Source organism: Penicillium waksmanii, assembly GCF_028829765.1.
Source record: "Penicillium waksmanii strain IBT 27052 chromosome Unknown utg000009l:1.0-4314994.0:1.0-4318279.0, whole genome shotgun sequence".
Lineage (NCBI taxonomy): Eukaryota > Fungi > Ascomycota > Eurotiomycetes > Eurotiales > Aspergillaceae > Penicillium > Penicillium waksmanii.
The window spans coordinates 552,571-573,195 of record NW_026643255.1 but is presented as its reverse complement, the minus strand read 5'-3'; the positions used below and the strand labels follow the sequence as shown (position 1 = coordinate 573,195).

Sequence of the window (20,625 nt, the reverse complement as noted above, 5' to 3'; positions counted from 1 at the left end):
TTTTGTCTCCTATTGGGGGGGGACTTCGTTTAGCACCCCATTTCGCGTGCATTAGTTCGTCTGGGCGATTCATCAACTCGTTGCACTCGAGTTTGACATGGTTGCACCACCAACCACCTCCCCCTTTTCACACTTGCAGATCCAGTTCGCATCCTGATTTCTGATCTTCGGGAGATCTTCATATTTTCCCAAGTTGAGCCGCGCCGTCATGTATTCGCGGGGGCTGAAGCAGGAAAATGCGACCGGCGTGCGTGGGGTTGATCTCCCCTCAATCGAAATCGACGATGCGAAATTGGCCCAGATGGGCAAGCGACCTATATTGAAGGTAGGAGAGCATCGATTTGCAGAGTGATTTAGATTCAGGTGGCTAAGTAATAACAGCGAAACTTTGGGCTATGGTCGATTTTGGGATTCAGCTGTACGATTCTGATTACTTGGGAGGGCATTGTTGTGTGAGTCGAGTCTGCCGCGCCACTGCAGCTTATTTGATGCGATCGGAAACTCACCTTTGTCGTAGACTTTTCTTACAAGCATATGAGAAGTATGAGCTCCAACATTCACCGAGCTTCATGCATTCCCGTATACTGACAATTCCAAGTGGTGGATCAGCAGGCGCTGTGTATGGTTTCATTTTCGTCTGGATTGGTGTCGCATCGACATTTGCAGTTCTATCCGAGCTGGCGTCAATGTATCAGTCCCTAGAATTAGATTCGTTAAAGTCAAAAGCTAACAGATCGCCAGGGCTCCCACCTCAGGCGGGCAATATCATTGGTGCTCAATGTTGGCTCCCAGGTCCACAATGAAACTAATCAGTTATTTGACAGGCACGTCTATACATTACTTAGTATAAGAAGATAAAGAGGCTGACTTGAGGAAAAATAATATAGGCTGGCTTACTGTCATTGGATGGCAAGCAACGTTTGCAACCTCATGCTATCTAGTCGGCACTCTCATCCAAGGCCTGATCGCCCTGACACATAGCAATTATCAGCCTCAAAATTGGCATGGAACGCTTCTATTTTGGGCTGTTGTTGCATTCTCTCTGGCGATCAACCTTGTTGGTGGTAATTTATTGCCACGACTTGAAGTCTTCATTCTTGTGCTTCATATTTTGGGTTTCTTCGCCATCCTCATCCCTCTAGTCACGACGGCTGATCATGGAAGTGGGAATGAAGTCTTCACTGAGTTTCAGAACCTTGGGGGCTTCCCCTCTCAAGGTCTATCATTCTTCGTTGGGATGGTCGGGTGTATATTTGCATTTGCTGGAGGCGATGCTGCTGTTCATGTATGTTTGACGTATCGCCATCTTCAAAGTCGGAGGATTCGCTAATCTCGGAAATTAATCTGGTAGATGTCCGAGGAAATCAAGAATGCATCAACTGCTGTACCTGCTTCGATCATGCTCAGCGTTCTCATCAATGGATTCCTTGGTTTTGGCATGCTGATTGCTATGCTCTTCTGTCTCGGGGACATTGAAGCTGCCCTCAAGTCTCCAACGGCCTACCCATTCATGTCTATCTTCCTCCAAGCCACCGGTTCCGTTGCAGGCACTGCTATCATGGGTTCCATCATCACCACCATGGGTATCAGTACATCTGTTGGCATGTTGGCAACAACATCGCGTCAATTTTGGTCTTTTGCTCGCGATCGGGGTATTCCAGGCTGGCGAGTCTGGAGTCAGGTAGGTTTGAATTCTCGTTTAACTTCTCTTTGAGACAAGCCTGTCCTTGGATTTTGCTCATGGTCAACTTCAGGTTCACGGTAAAAATGCAATGCCAGTTTATTCGATCTTACTTTCAGCATGTGTTGCCTGTCTGCTTGCCCTCATAAACATTGGCTCATCGGTCGCCTTCAATGATCTAGTCGCAATGTCCATTTCTGGACTCTACCTGTCATATATGATCGTAGCAGGCCTACTTCTCTACCGTCGCTGTACCGGAAAAATCAGTTCCTCCGATGATGGCGATATCGTGACAATGAATACAGCTGGCGCAAAGCTGGTTTGGGGGCCGTTCCACATCTCTGGTTCATGGGGCGTTCTTGTCAACACATTTGCGCTCATCTACATGAGCATTGCGATATTTTTCAGCTTCTGGCCCCCATCTTGGATGGTCACTGTCGACTCAATGAACTTTAGCGTTGTTGGGACCGTGGGCGTGATACTCCTCAGTTTGATCTACTATGTCGCACGGGCACGCCACATTTATGATGGCCCCAGGGTGGAGATTCGGTAGCAGCAAGCGTTGTGAGAAGTTGATTATTTTGAAAAACCGGTCGAATCCAGCCAGATGGCGATTTTTTTGGCCCTACTATATTTAGATATTTTTTGAAGTCGCATTTGCCGGTGGGGAGAGTCGCGAACGAGTTTCACCGGGATCAGGATGGCTGAAACGATCATGATGCCATCGAGAAGTACTACTGCATATGTAGTAGTATGTCTTCACCTATGGAAATTATACCTACATGTAATGAGAAATAAACACAACATTGATGTTAGCATCATTTTACCAACTACAACTAAACTATTTCCTAGACAGTCGCTGCCACCTCCAGATCTTCGCTGGTTTTCAGATATGCGGGCGGCTTCCGCGGAACGGTGGATCTGCATATGGCGCCGGCGTTTCAGCATGGAGCCTATATTATTTTTAGCCAAATTCGCACTTGCTCGCCTAATTCTGGGTAGATCTACATTCCTGGGCATGGTTTGATCGCTCAACATTAATCAAAATTGAAATCAGACTTATGCAGACAACTAACTCCATAATCTGCAAAATGCCGCACGGTTAAATCAGATCTTAATTTCTCTCTTTTTTCCCAAATGGGTTCAAGCAGGCTAAAACTAGATTCTGAGAACTGATGATAAAATAAATGGCCAATAGGAGCAACCTCTTGAATACATCAAGTAGTATGTATGGCCCCCAATAAGCTCGTGGTCTGACCGTTACATTCTTAGACCAACGTTCAAAAAAAAATCGGCCGTCGCATTCGCATTCGCAGTCACATCCCTGTTGTAAACAATAAGATATCTCTAGCAAAATAGAAGTGCGTAGTATGAAATCGATTAGAGAGAAAAATTTTATTTGCTCAACTTGACGAAGAAACGTAATAGTACTAGTAACTTGAAGCTTGTAGTAATTCATAACTAACTCCTATGGTATAAAATGGTATAGAGTACTAGCCTGGTCATTCGACATGAATCATCCATAAAACGAGAGGAAGAAAAGAAAAACCCGAAACAATGGGGTAAAATATAAAGACAAGAAGCAAGAATAGGAGAAGAACAAAATAAAGATATACCAGCATAATGATGATTCATGAGCTCCTTGAATACCGTGTGTTGCTAGTATCTGCCACATCCATTATCGACTGGACTGGAGGCGGCAGTGGGAAGCTTTCAGCACCAGAAGTCCATGGGTAAGAGGTGGAATTTTCAAACACCTAGAGAAGAGTCAGCTGGGAACTTATTCTGCTTTCTCTTTCCGGAAGCATCACTTTTGTCACGTACCATCGAATGCAAAGGAGGCAATTGTGGGTCAATGCTTGGTGACCAGTAGGAAGGACTAATCGTGCCTGATGATTGCGGTGGAATCGATTGGGAAGATGCAAGGAAAGCATCGGGCCTGAGAACGCTGCGCATGTACTGATCGATTATAGTCTCGAAACCGGCGGGCATTTGCGAGGTCACACATTGTGGAGAAATAAGAGGAGCACTTGAGAGAGGTTCCTGGCTCGTATTAGAGTAGGAATACATGGGCTGGTTATTTGTGCAAGGTCCACTGCCGCTCTGGCAGCTAAAGCAGTTTGAGCAGGCAGCTAAAGGGGACCCTGGAGTGCTCTTTGGTTCGATTTGGGTGTTTTCCTCAATAGACTGGAAGATAGGTGGCACGGAAGATCCAGAAGATCCAGTTTGATATTGAGAGGGGGGGTGAAACCGAGTTGCAACGGGCAGATGGTCTTCTAACCACTGACGAGTGAGTATCACTGCTGTTTGGTCAGCTATCGGATTCTTTTATTCAGTAAAATAGTCGATATACATACTGTCTCGACAGATGCTGAGCGAGGTAGTCAGAACGATGGAACGCCTTTGAGCAACCTTCAAACGTGCATGCGTAGAACTTCTTGTTTTTATGGCTCAGCTCATGCCTCCGGCGATGCTCAGCTCTCGTGAAAATCTGCTTTCATGTTAGCACGGAGATTGCCAATGCCTTTTTGTCCGATGTTGCTTATTGTGACTTACCTTGCTGCAACCGGGAAACTCGCACTCATGTACACGCTTGCCCTTTTTCGCTTTGCTCACACGGTTGGATCCAGTTGAAGAGGAAGGAGAAGGGGGAAAGGCCTGATAGGTAGGACGGTTGATGTCCATGAGAGAAGGAGAAGAGCCGTTCATGGTAGGTGCCGGGCTGGATGAGACGTAGTGTGGGTCTATGTATGGCTCCACGGGGGTTGTGAATGGAAAGTTGTATTCTGACATGCTGCAGGTAATCGACATGACTTTGGTTGCGAACCCCCAAGGAATCAGGCGACTGGAATGTGAGATCTTATATGGTGCAAGAGATGGAGGAGGTGGGACTGAAAAGGAGACTCGGCAGGATGGGTCAACTAGTAGTGAGTTATTGTTGCGGGATGAGGTGCGTGTTGCAAATTCAAGAGGCGAATCTTGCGGGGAATGGTCTCTATAAATGTTCTGGCGTGAATCATTCAAGTTGAGATCGGCGGAAATGAATTAAGGATAATTTGAATTATACGCGTTCGACTAGAGATAAAAATAAAAATACCTGAAACGACCGTAGAAAATCACTGAGTGCCAGTTGGGTATCCTGAGTGCCATGCTGATCGTCCCCATCCGGCCCCAGCTTCATGAGCTTACGACCCCACCACCAATGTCAAGTTGTGAACTGACAGGTGAAAATCCCGTAAGTTATTCACACATACAGAGAGAAGAAGACAAATTTTCGTATGTTCAAATTGCAATAATATATGTATTTTGAGTCTACAAACTCTCCGCGGCTCTCAACCGACTGGCGGTTTGATAGTTCTAGATGCCACTGGCATGGCGCAACCACAGCAGTTGAAGGGGCAGACCTTCAGCACTGCTTTAGGGTTTCAGGTTTAAACCAGTCGAAGAAGCAGCTGGAGTGTTGGTTTTCCATTTTCGGGGGTTTTTTCCATTTTTTTTTTCTCAATGTTATTTTTCATTGCTCCGTAGACTTCCCAAAAAGGCTCCGAAGTGAGAAAGTTACCGGATAGATCGGCGAATCAGTGCAAGAGAGAATGGCAAGCCTCTTCATCAAAAGTCTCCGACCCCTAATGAGAAACAGAGACGAGGGTTGCCCTAGGACTTAGTAGGGTTGGTGTTGGTGGGGGCGGAATAAGGACGAATCAAACCCCCCGCAAAAAACCAACTTAAACAGCTAATGTCAAGAATGTCCTGCACATGGCAAGCCGTTGCGGTGAGGTTGATGAATAGGTCCGGGCTTGTAAATCTCGTTGCTACCAGCCCTGACCCCTGACCAGTGTGAAAAAGTGGATATCTTGAGCGGATCGAAGGCCAACCAACCATCACCTTTGTTGAAAATGAACCACTCAAGCGGAGCTGTGACGGCTCGGATGAGGAGCGGGCATTGATCATCTTGGCCCACTTCGAGTCACGATCAATGCCTTGATAGCCTCATTGAGTTAGAAGCGCGCAGGTTCTTGAATACTCGGGACCACTAGTATTTGTGTAGCGAATGGCAGAACAAACTATTCCCTTGTTCGAGGTGATCGACAGAATAAACCACTTTCCCCCTGCGATCTCCTGTCCGACCACTCGCCCTAAGATGCCCCAGCATGATCATCAGAGGCTCTCGCTTCCCATGCCACCCAAGTGCTCGGGCCCACTCAGAGTTCGCTTCTTCCCGCTGCGGTCCCAACCCAGCCCCCACGTCGCCATCATTCCGCATTTTCATTCGGATGCAACACTGTTCACTAATTTTGGCTGTTCCCTAATCTCGCCTGTCTCTTTCTTTGTAATTTTGAATCATTCTGTGCTCAACGTCATAGGCCTACCCCGTACCTGGCAATGGACATCAAGTATTGCACTAGATCATGAAGTCTTTCCCCATAGAACACCATATACAGTGTATTGTATATTTTTTTTCCATGTAGTGTGCTGCGCTTGGGGTAATGCGGGCGGAATACTTCGACTCCTTCATGCATCTTTGTTATCGACTTGCAATAAACTTGATGTACATAGTCCGTAATTCATACGTAGTACATGTGAAGGAGATGTAAGATAGTATGGGGTAGAGTTTCCGGCCAACCAAAAGTCTCAAGAATTTGAAATGCATATACGAAAAAAACATTGCGATTGGGTGTACGGAGTACAAGTGGGGGGATTGGTATTGGTGGGGGGTTCAAGCTCTTCGGGAGTTTTGGGCCAGGTCGTTGTGAAATGATTTGGAAGGATTTGGAAGATCGTCAGTCAGTATATCCTTGGAACTTGATACGACTCTTCACTGCTATGTTTATCTCGCGTTGATTCTTCGTTCTGAGCAAATTGCCTTCACCGGTCTAAAGCACATGCAGGCACCTGCTTGCATCGTATGCAATCTTATGAACTCCCGCTCCGTCCAAAGAAGGTGCTGATGGCCCCCACCTATTCCTATTTAAAATGGAAGGGTCTATTCCAAGCCAGGAAGGCCAGTGCGGCACGGGATGAATTGCACTAAAAGGCTCAGTGTTGTCGGCGGGTACGCCCTGGTTCGACCCATATGGACTGTGCTCAACAATCTCCGAGTTAGTTGATGACAAAGTTCGCCACTTTTCACACTGTGAATATTCACAAAATAAAGCACGACCGGTGGAAAGTTGTTTCGCAGAAATCTCGGACCAAAACAGATTACGTGAACCAATCTTCGTAGCCCTTCAACTTTTTCAATGCCATGATTTTCTTAGCCAGAGGACATTCTCCGGCGGTAATCAGCGTCGCTTTGTGCCGATGGGCTTTTGCTTTAACAACGCCCGATCATATTCTATGAAGCACGCGAAAACGTTCCATCCTATTGTTGACTGATCGAAGGATCGGACTAGTACTTGGATTGTCCCCTTTTACATTATCAGGATTTAGTCTACCCAATTTTTCGGGAGCCAATAGGAAGGGATTCCCAGCCAACAACACCAAACCCCAATCCAGTATATCATTAGAGGAGGGGGAGGCATAATCAACTCCGAAAATACATCTTCGGGGCCAAGGGCTCTCAGTTTAATCTCCATTGTTTAGCTGGAGTGCTAGCTATGGAGTACTGCCGAACAAATCACTATGAACTTGAAACTGTGAACTACATATCGTGATGCGGATTGAGCTTCATCACCTTCGGGCCGGACCTCGGCCGAGAGGATTCCAAAAATAGACACAATAAGGACAACCCCGACCACAAATACTATTCAAATCCGCAACCTTGAGATCCTTTCATTTCCAGATCCTGTCACAGAAGTTGTAGACCAGCCACCATCATAGAAGTTGGACTGTAGCGCTCCTTTAGCCTTGCGACCTGCAGGGGCGGGCATCCGCGTGTCCAATCATCCAGGATCCCAGTACCCTGGGCGCAACAAAAAAGGATTTCGAATAATCTTTTACTCGGGCGCCGTAAGTATAATTTCCACATACGTCACGGAAGCTGTAGGCTTTGCTTGGATGGCGAGAACATCAATCGACAACGACTTCCGAGGTGGCTATTTGGAGGGCGAAGGATTCATCAAATCATTGAAGATCATAGTCCATTTTTTCCCTTATGATGCATGTAAGATTTGAGAACGCTACAATGGATAGTCTTGTCTAAATTGTGGAGGGTTCCCTGAACGTTGCGACGCCCCAGATCGCTGGCCTAGGCAGGGATTCGGCAAGGGCCGTGGGAGGTTCAACTCCGATCCTTATCTTTTGTCCACTATTTTCCCCACTGGTTGAAATCCTGGGGGACTCATGTGGTTCTATATTTGGATATATATTTATGGCTTTAATTTTACTTTTGGAGCTCAACCCTCTTTGGGGGATGATTGTTGAAACGTAGTTGCGGGCTTCAAAGGCATCGGGAGAGTTCGAGTTTCGCACCGACATCATGTCATGGCTGCATCTGAGATGAAGAACCTTGGAAGCCTCTGAGGTAGGTTTACCGCAGCATGGCTGACTTTGAGCAAGTTCAGTGGTTAGGGAGTATTCTGATTCCACTTTTATTTTATATAGAAGTTAACCCTTTGGGTATTCTATTTTTATGGTCCCTTCAACGCCGCCCGGTTATCAAAATTCCAAATTTTACAACTGGCAAGAATTTCTGCTTCCGACCCAAAGTGTCGTGACGGTAGTTAGCATAGTAGCTCATAAGGCGTATCGTATGGCCTTTTTATTCAACAAATCGAGACTGATTAGATCTTCAATGGGCGCATAACCTGGAAGACTCTGGATAAACCAGGGTATTATGTCCTTTCTTTTACAATTTAAGCTTCCTGCTTGGAGATGCTATTACTACTTATTAAATCCCGTTGTGGAAAATTGGTTTTATTGTTCATAATTGGATTAGCACGACTAAATAAATGCCCTGGACAGCCGAGGTGTAACTCTAGATGTAGTGTAAACTTTATATAAACGGGGTGTAGTTAACAGTTCCCTTCAGCCACCGCAGACGCCACCGTGGCTGGTTTTTGTCTTCCGCTTCTCCGTCCGCGTTGCTTCGTTGCTTCGTTCCTTCATTAACTTTAACTTGGCAATAACCACAGTCGATTGATTAAAGAGAGCTGGGCTCGTTCATCTTGCTTGACTGCATCACCGCTTCATTCCTACGTCTCAGTCGGTCTGATTTTACAGACCACCGCATAGCCGACAAATTCTCAACGGCTACCCCGATATTCGCCCTTTGTTGGCTGTACTGGTCATCAGCTAGATATTGTGATCGTTCTTTCCATTCTTGTGGCGGATCGAGCTTGGAAATCATATCACCTTGCGCCCAGAAACACAAGTCCCGCAGCCACCGCGTATCAACTTCGCATCTTCGTTGTTCGACATGTCTACTGCTCCATCTGCTTCGGTGCCCGCCGCAGGGACTTCCGCACCCAATAGCGACGTGACTAAATTAGAACATTCAAACCAGAAGTTCCAAGTTCTAGGCTCTGAGAATAGTGATGCGCAACACATCAATTGGGAGTCTGAACTTCAACTTGTATCATCCCTGGCGAAACTTCAAGAACTTGAACGGAAAGTGAGTTTCGACGCCCACCGTCAGCGCCATTTTTCATCTTAGCTGGGATTCGCTCATTTTCCCTCTGATAATTTATTGGTCAAACCAACTGACAACTTCCAGGTCCATGAGCTACGTCAATTCCTGCCCGAGGGGCTTCTAGAACCCCTGGTTCCAGAAAAGCCTGCGCCAGATTCGCCAGCTCAGCTACGCAATGATTTGGAACAAGCTACTCGCGCCCGATTAGCTGGAGTAGAGAGCTTCCAGTCTCTCTGGCGCGGCACAGAGATGAAGTCCGTGTGGAACCACGTGGAATCTCGTATCAAAGAGTCCAATGGCGACCTCATTCAACCGACAGGCATGTGGGAAAAGGACTACGATGTACTACTCAAAGACCTTATCAAGACCGAAAAGACGAAAGAAGAAGAAATCGAGCGGGAGCAAGAACATATCGAGCGCTCCAAGGCGCAATCTTCGGATGGAGAATGGCAAACCGTTGTTGAGAGATTTGCTCAGCGGGGCGTGCCCGGTATGCGTGTCGTCCAGGGACAGGATCCATTCTCGGTGTCGGCAGTCCTTGCAAAGGCGGGGATGATCTTCTCAATTAAAGGCCTTCAAGAACTTGGTATACCAGGTGTCTCTGAATGGCAGGTGTCCAGTCAACCACCCCCAGGTCGATCCCCTTCAAAACTTCAACATGCTATTCAAGATTGTCTGAACTCAAGAACAAGGAAATGGGACCTTGCGTTTTTACTGGTATGATTACCACTCTATTCTACGTTATGGATAGAACACTCACATTTATACAGGACATGGTATCCTCATATGCAGACATCAAGCAAACGACGTGCGTAAAGTGCAACCGTCTAGCCAACAATTCCGCACAACTGCCTACTATCCGAAGGGTACAATCAACCCAACCATCGCAGAGCGACCCTCGCATATTCACATTCGACGCACTCCATATCTCCTGCGCTTGAAAATGCAGAAGAAACCGCGAAAGCTACCATGGACTCATTGAAGTGCTCCAAAGACAACTGCATTGTACCTAGAGAAAAGGGAAACAACCAATTTTACTTCCCACAACATCCATTATCTCTCTCAGTCCGTTTATGGTCCTCATGCGCCCCATAAAAAGCATCATGCCACTCATTCGCCGGATACAATTCCCCATTCTTATCCCAAAACCGCCGAGGTATAGCATGACGCTCTTCCTTCCCTAAGACCCATTTCCCCTCAATCTTCTTCCGCCCATCACAATACTCCACCCGACTCCAGGTCCCATAGTCTGGAACGGAATACTTCCGCCTGCGAAAATCGTACCTCTCGGCTCCACGTCGGGCCCAGCGGAAAGGCGTCTCGTTTTGATCCAGTTCTTCCTCTTCCCACCGCGCCCAGTTCGTTCTCGACGAGGCTTTTGCTTTGGTCATTGTACTTTTTGCGGGTCGCATGGCACCAACGTATATATCTGGTCCTTTGTTGCGGAGCACGTCGAAGAAACGCCAACGTTTTGGCCAGTGGGATGGATTTCCCGGTCGTGGATCTTTGGGCCAGATCCAGCCCAGCACTGGGTCTGATGGCATTCTCTGTTTTGTTTATAGTATGAGGAATTGTACTTCCTAGTTTCACGAGGTTTTATGAGACTGAAATTTTCTCCCGGCGATTGAGACAAGTTTGGATAATGCTTTAGATTGCCGGTTGGAAGGCAATCAATTGGTTTTATATACGAGCCTTTGGATTTTAATTTAGTCTTGCCTTGCTGTTCAGAACCTGAGGGTTGATTGCTTTGCCCTCCGCTGTCTAAACCCGAATGTGCCTTTGCTGCAGCCCCTATTGTTTATTTTCATTCAAGTTGAGATGGAATATATCTAGGCCTTCATCCCGTGGTAGGTATCATTGACATCCGTTTGCATGTCAAACTTGAAGTAAAGTGTAATTGGAAAATTCCCTTTGGATCAACATCAAACACTGCATTGTGCTGCAAAGTACCTAAAATCGAAAATTTCAGAGACAGCTCCCTCCCTTCTACTGTTTCTAGGTAGCAAACAACCGTGGAATAAGTTTGGAACTCTACTTTAAGATTGTTAGAACTCAAGGGTATCTGAAGGGTTGTGATTGCGAGGCCTCGTACTAGATGAGCGATTTGAGTAGTAGTAAGCACTCCTGAACCCCCAGGGCAGATAATGGAGAAACCCCTTTGAAAATGAATTGGCACTAGGTGTTTGATTCAAATTGATTAAAATACTAAGAACTTCTTCACGGGAGTCATGGAATCAGCCTGGGAGTGGCCTCAAAAAACCTATTCCAAGACAGTATCTACAAGTAGTAGATGTCTCACTTGCCCTGCAGTTCCCCCTAAGACATGAGCCTCAACTTGAAAGAGCTCATGGATCGTAGATGTTTTGTTTGTCTTTGAAAATGTAATCGATTAAAGCATGGTACCTAAATACCGATCCGAAAGTACAAATTACCAAAGCTCTTTGACGGTCTTCAGCAACCGGCTGGCCACATAAAAAAACATCAAGTGCAAATAAAATAATATAATATAAAAATAATCAAAAGAAGAACCCAGAAAAGATGATTCAATAAATACCTATGTCCGCAAATATCAAAGAAAACGCCATTTTTCTTGCTTATTATCGTAATATCCAGTTTCGCTTTCAAACAATGAAGAACTCCGTTTGTGTCAAATATATCCATGAGAATGATCAATCGCAGCCACCCCATTTAGGGGGTATATTTGCTCATTAATTGAAGAGTCCCAACCCGCCGACAAACCAGGTAAATGAGACAACCGTTATGGCAGCCATACCGACGGCGAACTTGAGACCCTGACGTTGAACATCTGACAACGCTCCACTGCATGTCGCGCATTTGAATTCTGAAGATTGTAGTAGATTAGTAAATGAAGGGAGGGAGGAAGTGACACTAGGCGGGCTCCATTGGGGACTTAGGGGACTTACGATTTAGTGGAGTGTAAGGTTGAGACAAGTACATGCCAAAGCTGTACCCGATGTTGGAGCTCAGGTGGCCTGCACTGGCAGTGTCATCGAGATCCTTCTCGGAGTCGACAACGAACAGGGTATAGGTCGCGGAAAGAAGTGGGACGGTCTGGGTTGCGTTGGTATCCCACACGACCTTTCCTGTTTCCTTGACAGTCATGTTGTGGGTGAGAGTGTAGGTGGCACTGTTCAGACTGCAAGAGGCGACGACGTTCACGTGCGAGGGCGTCACGGACAGTGAAGTGTAGTTCCAGACGAAGGTCGCATTCTCACCGATGCGGAAATAGGTTGTGGAGGTACTGCCCGGGGTGATCATCGAGATGCCACCGGCACCGGCGGCAGGGTTGATCGAGATGGATGTAGTCGCGGTTGTCTTGTCGGACTTGCTCTTGGTCTTGGTATTGCTCTTGCTATCGGTTGTGGTGTCGGTATTGGTGTCAGTGGTGCCGGAGTCGGTTGTCTTCTCGTCCTTTCCGGTCTTGGTCGCGGAGGTGGTGTCGGAGGCAGTGGTGGAGGAGGTTGTTTCGGTCGCAGAGGTTTCGGTAGTTTGGTCTGGAATGGGAGGTCAGCAGGAACATGGCAGATGAGGGCGAGGGGGGGTTAGCTACCTGCGCGCTTGTTGAGAGAATCTCTAGCAACCGCCACGTTGTCCCATGACCAGGCCGAGGTCAGAGTGCCCAGGAGCAGCAGGGTGCACAAAACGCTGAATACAAAAAACCGCATGGTGATGGCAGATGATGTCGATGTCGTGGAGTCGTGGAGAGTGGCGGATTGAAGATGAGGATAACTCAGATCTCCTGGTCGTGGTCGGAAAAAAAAAGGCGTATCAACAAACCCCCCTTGCACAAACGGATGAAGTGGAGTCGCCGAGGGAAGTGATAGAGCACCTCTGTGAGGAGCCGGTGTATCTCAGGGGCGTTTCTTGCCACGAAAGGGCGTTCCGTAGAGCCTTATGAGGAGGATAAAAAGAACCAGAACGCGGTGGAATGCTGGGAAATGTCACCCAGTGTCTGTTGACCAGTCTGGACCCTTAGGTCTGCAGATCACGGGAATGTGGGTTCGTCGGGACTGGGGAGGAGCTGAGAGGGGCTGGGCGGGTCTTAGATGATGGCAATTAGGCGAATCAATCAAGCAAGGTCAAACGAGCGACGTGAAGCAAGAGCAACAGCAAGGGCAAGAGCAAAGGCAGAAGTGATGAGAGGGACGAGTGCTGAGGGGAAGGCAAAAGTTGAGTTGAGCGAGTTGACCGGTTTGTTTGAGATGTATTGTCAAGCTAAACCCCTTTGGGACTGGCGCAATGGCAATCACTGAGACATCGCGCCTATTTATAGTCTTAGACTCTTGTCAGATCAGGCCAGAGAGGACAGTGATACTCAGATACAATTTCGTGAAATTTTAGATATCTACCTCTGATGTTCTGGATACTAACTCCGACTTATTAATTCTGACATGGGCTTCGCACAGTAAAGTTGGGAAACATCTTCAACCCGTTGAATGACGGCGTGAATACCAGCTTGTCTCAGTCATGCCAGTGAATCCTTCTTTCTTTTCTTCCCCCTGTGACTCCGTTATGTCTCTGATAGAGAAGAGCATGGTATTTTGGTTGGTATCATTCCAAGTGAGTATAGCTGAGATGCTATATCTGTCGCCGTGTTAATATACTAGTAATTTACCCACCTCGCTGCAAAGCTACTTATAAAAAGGTACTATGCGATAATTTAATAATGGATTATGATTTCACGGCCAGTCAAAAAAGACGATTTCTGGAAGAAAGTCATGATGTTGGGGCTGGTACTTGGTAAACAATGAATTCGAGCCAAGGAAAATGTACGGCGGAATCCGAATCACCGTCTCGGTAGAAACAAAGACAATTCATTATTCTGATACACAATTCTTTGTCGAGTGAGCGAAGAAGTTTTGATTCGAACTGAGAACGGGAATGACGAGAATGAATGTCCAATAGACTTTGTATCCTATCCGTTACGCTTCTTTGTGACCAAGTTTGGCACATTCAATATTGTCCTACCTGAAGGCGTACATATGGATATCCTCGACTTATAAAATGAGTTGCATGAGCCAGATAAACTAGAGAGCAAGATTGTATTATTCAATCGTCTACTACTATCCAGCAAGTTCCTGATTTTCTAATGGCACCGATTTACAGCGGAAGTGGTTACTTCCAGACCCCTACCGACTCCTACGCTAGTAGCTCGGGATATGCCGCCGAGTTAGGCACTGAGACTCCTGATACCATCGCCAATACATGTACTACATGCCTTCTTAGTCAAGACGGTATTCCGTGCATGAGGTGCTTTTTTAAAATGGCGACAAGCGATGCCTCCTGTGAGCCACAACCTCAAGTCCCTCCCCGTCTTGGCCGTGTCCCCACAGCGTGCAAGGACTGTAGAAGGAAGCACAAAAAATGTGTCAATGTCAGTTGAGCGTTCTAAATTGATATCCATCTCCCATTGCGGGAGCTAAACTTTGCATAGTTCCCTAGGGAGTACCATGTTGATATCCGGAGATTCATCAGCTTCGTGCCCATGGAGAAGGGCGAATTCTGCCGTATCCAGTCGAAAATAGGGCAGCCTGATCAAAACGAAATGGTCCAATCCGGAGCCCAGGATGGTGAAATACACGAACAGCAGCATCACGAACAGCAGGGCGAACAGCGATTGGACTAGGAGGTAAAGCACCCCACATATGGTTTTATTTCATTCAGCTATAGCTAACAGATCTCCTCTAGGAAACGCCGAATGGAGGGCTACGAAATTCCTGGTTTAGGAATTGTCCCTTTGGTTTCAGTTCGATTTAGATGTTGGTTTTCGGTGTCTGCGTCGTAAATTAGTTGCGATGTTTTCTTTGGTTATGAAATTTGCTCCAAACAACATTGTGATTCAAGTTCCACTTTGATTATTTCTTGAGTGCTTTTCACTCAAGTTCAACCTGTAAGTTGTGGATCCGTGTTTACGCGCGTTATACTTTCGTAGTCAACAACCATTCTGAGTGGTTCCAGCTTCCTAATCAAGATAGCTTTTGTACATGGCAGTTTAGCCGCCCGGAAAATGGTTAACCCTCATCCTCTCCTCTTCCAACTTGGTAGCCGTAACCACCACCAGCGAGAGCCGAGCTCGGCAGCTGCGCGTGAGTTGCCAAATGCAGCGGTTGCCCCCGTCGAGGTGGACCCTATCGCCTCCTCTGCGTAGTCACTCTCGCCCAGATTCCGTGCGAATGGCAGCGCCCGACCCCAGATTCCAGATTCCGCATGAGAAGGCCCGCCGTGGACCCTGTCTCCATGGCACTCATTGGCTTGCGCCACAACCTCATCGCCGGGAATGATGCATGCTGGCTCAGGACACCAGGGATCGAAGCGCGAACGACACTCTACCTAAGCAGGCACAGTCGCTTATAATTGAGCGGATCCCGCTTAAGAATCTATCTGGCTTTGCAAAGACTACACTTGATCTGATTGCAAACTATTTTACCATGCGTTCTTGGTACGGAAGGGGTCGCTCCCTTCAAGTGGCTGTCACTGCTTGCTGCTTGGCTGCCTTCATTCTGTATGTGTTATAACTTATCAATGGCCACTCGCGTTGAGTATCTTGCTGACTTACTTCCACTCACCATACCACGCTCAATCCTTGCGAGGTGATTGCAGGATCGAGTGTCGTATGCTGAGTGGCGTGTCGTGCAGATTTGGTTATGACCAAGGAGTTTTCAGTGGAATTGTTGGCAATGAGGATTGGATGAAGCAGTTTGGTTATCCCAATGACTCCGAGGAGGGCATTATCGTCAGCTGCTATAACCTGGGATGCTTGGTGGGATGCTTAAGTTAGTGACCCTGAATCGAGGATTGAACATCCACTGACCATGATGCGTAGTCAGTTTCTTCATTGGTGAATATCTCGGCCGCCGGAAGACGATTTGGTTGGCAATGGGCGTGGTAATTGTCGGTGCTGTTTTGCAAACCACTGCTTTCACGGTACCTCATCTCATCATCGGCCGATTGGTAACAGGAGCCGGAACCGGCCTGAAAACATCGACTGTCCCGATGTAAGCCCCTTTCTTGACCTCAAATGATCTATGTGATACTGACCGCTTGTTTTCAGGTACCAAGCCGAGATGTGTGACGGAAAAACGCGCGGTCGTCTCATCGCTTCCGAGGTTCTCTTCGTTGCCGTAGGCATTGTTGTGGCGTACTGGTTCGACTTTGGCATGTCTTTTGTTGGAGGCCCCATTGCCTGGCGGCTTCCTATCGCCATGCAAATCATCTTTGCGATTTTCGTCATCGTTTTAGTATTCGGTCTGCCCGAGTCGCCTCGCTGGCTCATGAATCATGGCCAAGAAAAGGAGGCCATAGAGGTTCTTTGTGCTGTCTATGATAAACAAGAGTATGAAGAATACATCGTCAACGAGCGCCGAGCCATTATCTCTGCCATCGAGCTGGAGAGTAACGCGACCAAAAAGCCTTTCTGGTCAATCTTCCGCAACGATGAAGTTAAAACCGGCCAGCGAGTTCTTCTTGCATGGGGCATGCAGCTCATGAATCAGGTTGGCGGGATCAACTTGGTGGTATATTTCGTGCCGAGTGAGTCTCCGATCCACTCCTCTCGTCAAATTCCGATTCCGATTTTTAGAACTGACTAAACTCTTCCAACAGCTGTTCTGAAGCGAAACGTTGGCCTTGACAGCCAACTGTCCCAAATCCTCGGTGGGTGCATTCAAATAATGTTCATGCTTGGTTCTCTTCTTCCAGCATTCATGCTCGATCGCATGGGCCGTCGTCGCACCATGATGATTGGCTCTTTTGGTTTGGGTGTTTGCATGATGATGGTTGCGGCACTGTTGTCACAAGTTGATAAACCCAACGGAACGACCTACGCCTCCGCATCGGTATCATTCTTCTTCCTCTTTATGCTTATCCACGGCATGTCGATTAACTCCGTACCATGGGTGTATGTACCGGAGATCCTACCCCTCGAGGCCCGCACCAAGGGCACAGCTGTCGGTATCAGCTCCAACTGGCTGTGGAACTTCACCGTGGTCATGATCACGCCGGTTATCATTAACCGTATTCAATGGAAGGCGTATCTGATCTTCATGATTACGAACTTCCTTTTCATTCCTGTCGTTTATTTCTTCTACCCGGAGACCGGAAACTTGCGCCTCGAGGATGTGGACCTGATTTTCTCTCGTGGTGGCGACCCAGTCAAGCAGGCCCGTTTGATGGCCGCTGAGATCAAGGCTCACGGCTACCTTATCTCAGATCAGACAGGAGATGAGAAAGAACTTAAAGGTTCCAGCGTTGCAGTGGAACATGTATAGGAACGAACATAAATGAAGGTTTATACGTGATATTGACTGCTTTACATTTTTACAGTATCTACTGCAACGGGTTACAGTCCAGGCGATTCCCAGGCCTACTTGAATAGACACGATAGATGAAACAAAAGATGAATTCAGTTAAACCGAGAACTCTTCTAGCAACCCACAGAAACTCTTCACCCCCACAGCGCCGAAATACCAACCGCCGTGCCATGCAACCACATCACCCCGAGTCACCCGCACGCAGAACGCAGAATTTGAATCTCAAAAGATCGAACAGCCTTGTAGTCATGCCATCTGTGCGGCCTTAGGAGGGTATTTCTTTCCCTCTCTCTCAACCTGAGGCTCACAGGAGCACCACTCAGTCTCGGGAATCGAGTCCATTACTGAGGGAATGTGGCTTCCACAGCCCCACCAGGTGCTTTTGTCTGATACGATCAGCAAATGAATGAATGCCACAGCCGAGATCCAGGATATGACTTACTGCAGGTAGAACACTGAGCTTTCATGCACATGATGGGCGGTTTGTGTTTTCAGATATGCTTTTAGGAACTTGGAGTCGGACTCGAAGTATGTAGGTTCTGATTTGTGTTGGACGGGTTCAAGTTCTTTCAGGTTCGCGGGTGGCTGGTTTTATATACTTTTTTGCGGCGCGCGGGGTATTAGTCATTCACGCCCGGAGCGAACAGCGAATTTGTAACTTGACGCTTGGTCGGCGACCATCTGTACTGGCAATACTTAGGTATTACTACTAGAACTTGAATATATTATTGGACTGCTTCAAGAATTGCTAAAATCGAAATTGACCAATATCACCTGGGCAATTTTCGGGAATACCTGGTGCTTGCAATCATTCTCAGACAAATGATGTGCTGTGCGAGTCTGTGTTGCACTGTGCAGAACAAGCCGAAATACACAATTTACGGAGGGCCGGGCGGTGTCTTCGGCTGAAAATGGCCGAGCGATTTGGAGTGAAGCCCGAAAGCCCGACAAGGCCGGGCATTTGTTTATTTCAAGTTTGGTTAGAAGTTACAAACTTGGACATCTGACAGAAATATGTGAGCTACTATACACGACATTTTGAATAGGTAGATCCTAGATATTCCACATCGAATTCACTCTTGGTGCTGCTCGATTGGGCCTCCGACCGCTTATAAGCGGGGCTTCAAGAGCGTGGAGAATTCACCCAACTTGCATCTTTCAACAACACCAGTCAATCAGGCAGGCTACAACACTCCATCGTCACGCGATTGATTAAACTACATTTCATCTCTGATATACATTGAGCTTTGGCGTTATGACTACTGTCGCAGTAGCCGGGGGTACCGGAGGTGTGGGTAAAACTCTCGTCGAGACCCTTGAACAACAATCCAAGTTTCGTGTCATTGTGTTGTCGCGCAGTGTGAGTGATCGTTACGAACAATTTCAATTGTATGTTTGCTGATGAACCAGAAGGAATCGAAAGAGAAGCCTGCGACAGGCACCCCGGGCTTATATGTGCAAATTGATTACAATGATGTCCCTGCACTTACAAGACAACTTGAGCACCACAATATTCATACCATCATCTCTGCAATCGGTCTTACCTCTGAGGAAACCAGCAATTCTCAAATGAATCTCATAGAAGCTGCAGACAAATCCAAAGTAACGGAGCGATTTATTCCTAGCGAATATTCATTCATCCAAACGGCCGAGTGAGTCGAACGCCTAACATGGGTATCTAGGTGTACTAATCGCCGTATCCGTTCCAACAGCCTTCTTCCGATCGATCCTAGTATTCAATTCTGGCTTGATGCAGCAAATAGATTGAAAAGTAGCTCGCTCCAGTACACCCGGGTCATCCCTGGTTTCTTCATGGACTACTGGGGAATGCCACATGTCAAAACCAATCTTCAGCCATACAGGTTCGGTATTGACATTTCGAGCCGCATAGCTGCCATCCCTGGAGACGGGAATGATGTGATATGTATGACATACACATACGACATGGCTCGGTACTTGATTAAAGCCCTTGATCTTGACGAGTGGCCTGAGTTCAGCATTGTTGTTGGTGATCAAATCACCTACAACCAAATTTTGGCGATTGTCGAGAAAATTCTTGGTGAGCGATATCCTTATTATGATCTTGGAAGGAGCATTTCCATGTCCCGGATGTATACTAATCAGGTCATCGAACAGGAGAAAAATTCCTGGTGACCTACGACAGCGTCGACCAGGTCGCAGCGGGAAATGTCACCAACCCGCCCATGCCGAGCGATTTGGGTTACTCACAAGAGGAGATTACAGAGGCCACTGCTCTAGTCAGCCGTCTTACAGTGAACGGAGTCTTTGAATTGCCCAAGGAGAACCGACTGAATACCCTCTTTCCCGACGTCCAGCCGCTTACGATGAGGAAGCTTTTGGAGGATTCTTGGGGGGGAACCAAGATTCACCTCAAATAGATGAATTAGATACTTTCAAGCAATCGCAATGAACGATGATACTCGATCAGCCCCAAAGAAGCCTCCGAGATTACACATCATTAACGCAGAAACATTAGTTCCAAGCAGTTTGCCAACGTGCGTGCTCCTTGTCAAAAACCCCCCTCGTATGTGGGTTAATAGCTGCAGAGTCTCCTAGCACACAGTGGGGTAAGCAACCCCCACGCAGATATCCCGGCCGGGGATGAGGTTCGTGCAGCGCGAGTTGATATCTGGGTTCCAGCAAAGAAGCTGTTTAATGGTGAAATTATTTTCGTTTCGGTTAATTATGTCCCAGCAGGTGTCACCGCTTTGCACCTCATAAAAAAGGTCGCCTTTTTGTTTTCGATATCAGTCTCATGAATTTTGTCTAGACTTTTTGACTTACAAGCGGGATCCATTTGAAGCTTGTCCTGTATCGAGACGTCGGATGCAGGAACGGTATTTTCCAGTGGAGCGGCGGTGCTTAAAGATGCAAGGCCCAGGCCCCAAACGAAAATCTTCGAGTACAATGCGGGCATTTTTGTCCTTGTTTTCAAGAAAATGGATTCTCTTCAAGAATGATTGATTAGCGAGTGTGAGTCTTTAGATTATTGGCTTGGAAGGATGAATTCTGCCTGGTTGTGA

At 47.1% G+C, this 20,625-nt stretch overlaps 9 protein-coding genes across 9 annotated transcripts; 5 read left to right on the top strand and 4 right to left on the bottom strand.

Annotated features, from left to right (window-relative positions):
* Window positions 1-208: 208 nt before the first annotated feature.
* On the top strand, window positions 209-2,234 carry N7481_010577 (choline transport protein; the record flags this gene model as incomplete). Its single annotated transcript, XM_057269796.1, has 7 exons — window positions 209-325; window positions 382-452; window positions 518-541; window positions 599-780; window positions 888-1,285; window positions 1,352-1,681; window positions 1,755-2,234. The coding sequence occupies 7 exons, from the start codon at window positions 209-211 to the stop codon at window positions 2,232-2,234; spliced, it is 1,602 nt and encodes a 533-aa protein (XP_057116970.1).
* A 1,196-nt stretch (window positions 2,235-3,430) lies between these two features.
* On the bottom strand, window positions 3,431-4,474 carry N7481_010576 (uncharacterized protein; the record flags this gene model as incomplete). Its single annotated transcript, XM_057269795.1, has 2 exons — window positions 3,431-3,868; window positions 4,238-4,474. 2 exons carry the CDS (start codon window positions 4,472-4,474, stop codon window positions 3,431-3,433), a joined length of 675 nt encoding a protein of 224 aa, XP_057116969.1.
* Window positions 4,475-9,038: 4,564 nt separating this feature from the next.
* N7481_010575 (RNA polymerase II mediator complex subunit MED27 domain-containing protein) lies at window positions 9,039-10,192 on the top strand (the record flags this gene model as incomplete). The annotated part of the gene is made up of 3 exons (XM_057269794.1): window positions 9,039-9,233; window positions 9,276-9,968; window positions 10,022-10,192. The coding sequence occupies 3 exons, from the start codon at window positions 9,039-9,041 to the stop codon at window positions 10,190-10,192; spliced, it is 1,059 nt and encodes a 352-aa protein (XP_057116968.1).
* A 93-nt stretch (window positions 10,193-10,285) lies between these two features.
* On the bottom strand, window positions 10,286-10,795 carry N7481_010574 (uncharacterized protein; the record flags this gene model as incomplete). The annotated part of the gene is made up of 1 exon (XM_057269793.1): window positions 10,286-10,795. One exon carries the CDS (start codon window positions 10,793-10,795, stop codon window positions 10,286-10,288), a length of 510 nt encoding a protein of 169 aa, XP_057116967.1.
* A 1,164-nt stretch (window positions 10,796-11,959) lies between these two features.
* On the bottom strand, window positions 11,960-12,937 carry N7481_010573 (uncharacterized protein; the record flags this gene model as incomplete). Its single annotated transcript, XM_057269792.1, has 3 exons — window positions 11,960-12,093; window positions 12,176-12,766; window positions 12,823-12,937. 3 exons carry the CDS (start codon window positions 12,935-12,937, stop codon window positions 11,960-11,962), a joined length of 840 nt encoding a protein of 279 aa, XP_057116966.1.
* A 1,611-nt stretch (window positions 12,938-14,548) lies between these two features.
* N7481_010572 (uncharacterized protein) lies at window positions 14,549-14,898 on the top strand (the record flags this gene model as incomplete). Its single annotated transcript, XM_057269791.1, has 2 exons — window positions 14,549-14,646; window positions 14,715-14,898. 2 exons carry the CDS (start codon window positions 14,549-14,551, stop codon window positions 14,896-14,898), a joined length of 282 nt encoding a protein of 93 aa, XP_057116965.1.
* Window positions 14,899-15,700: 802 nt separating this feature from the next.
* Window positions 15,701-17,539, top strand: N7481_010571 (general substrate transporter; the record flags this gene model as incomplete). The annotated part of the gene is made up of 5 exons (XM_057269790.1): window positions 15,701-15,774; window positions 15,909-16,045; window positions 16,096-16,267; window positions 16,324-16,802; window positions 16,875-17,539. 5 exons carry the CDS (start codon window positions 15,701-15,703, stop codon window positions 17,537-17,539), a joined length of 1,527 nt encoding a protein of 508 aa, XP_057116964.1.
* Window positions 17,540-18,836: 1,297 nt separating this feature from the next.
* N7481_010570 (uncharacterized protein) lies at window positions 18,837-19,980 on the top strand (the record flags this gene model as incomplete). The annotated part of the gene is made up of 4 exons (XM_057269789.1): window positions 18,837-18,941; window positions 18,992-19,233; window positions 19,294-19,640; window positions 19,718-19,980. The coding sequence occupies 4 exons, from the start codon at window positions 18,837-18,839 to the stop codon at window positions 19,978-19,980; spliced, it is 957 nt and encodes a 318-aa protein (XP_057116963.1).
* A 174-nt stretch (window positions 19,981-20,154) lies between these two features.
* N7481_010569 (LysM peptidoglycan-binding domain-containing protein) lies at window positions 20,155-20,519 on the bottom strand (the record flags this gene model as incomplete). Its single annotated transcript, XM_057269788.1, has 2 exons — window positions 20,155-20,333; window positions 20,387-20,519. The coding sequence occupies 2 exons, from the start codon at window positions 20,517-20,519 to the stop codon at window positions 20,155-20,157; spliced, it is 312 nt and encodes a 103-aa protein (XP_057116962.1).
* Between the last annotated feature and the right edge of the window lie 106 nt (window positions 20,520-20,625).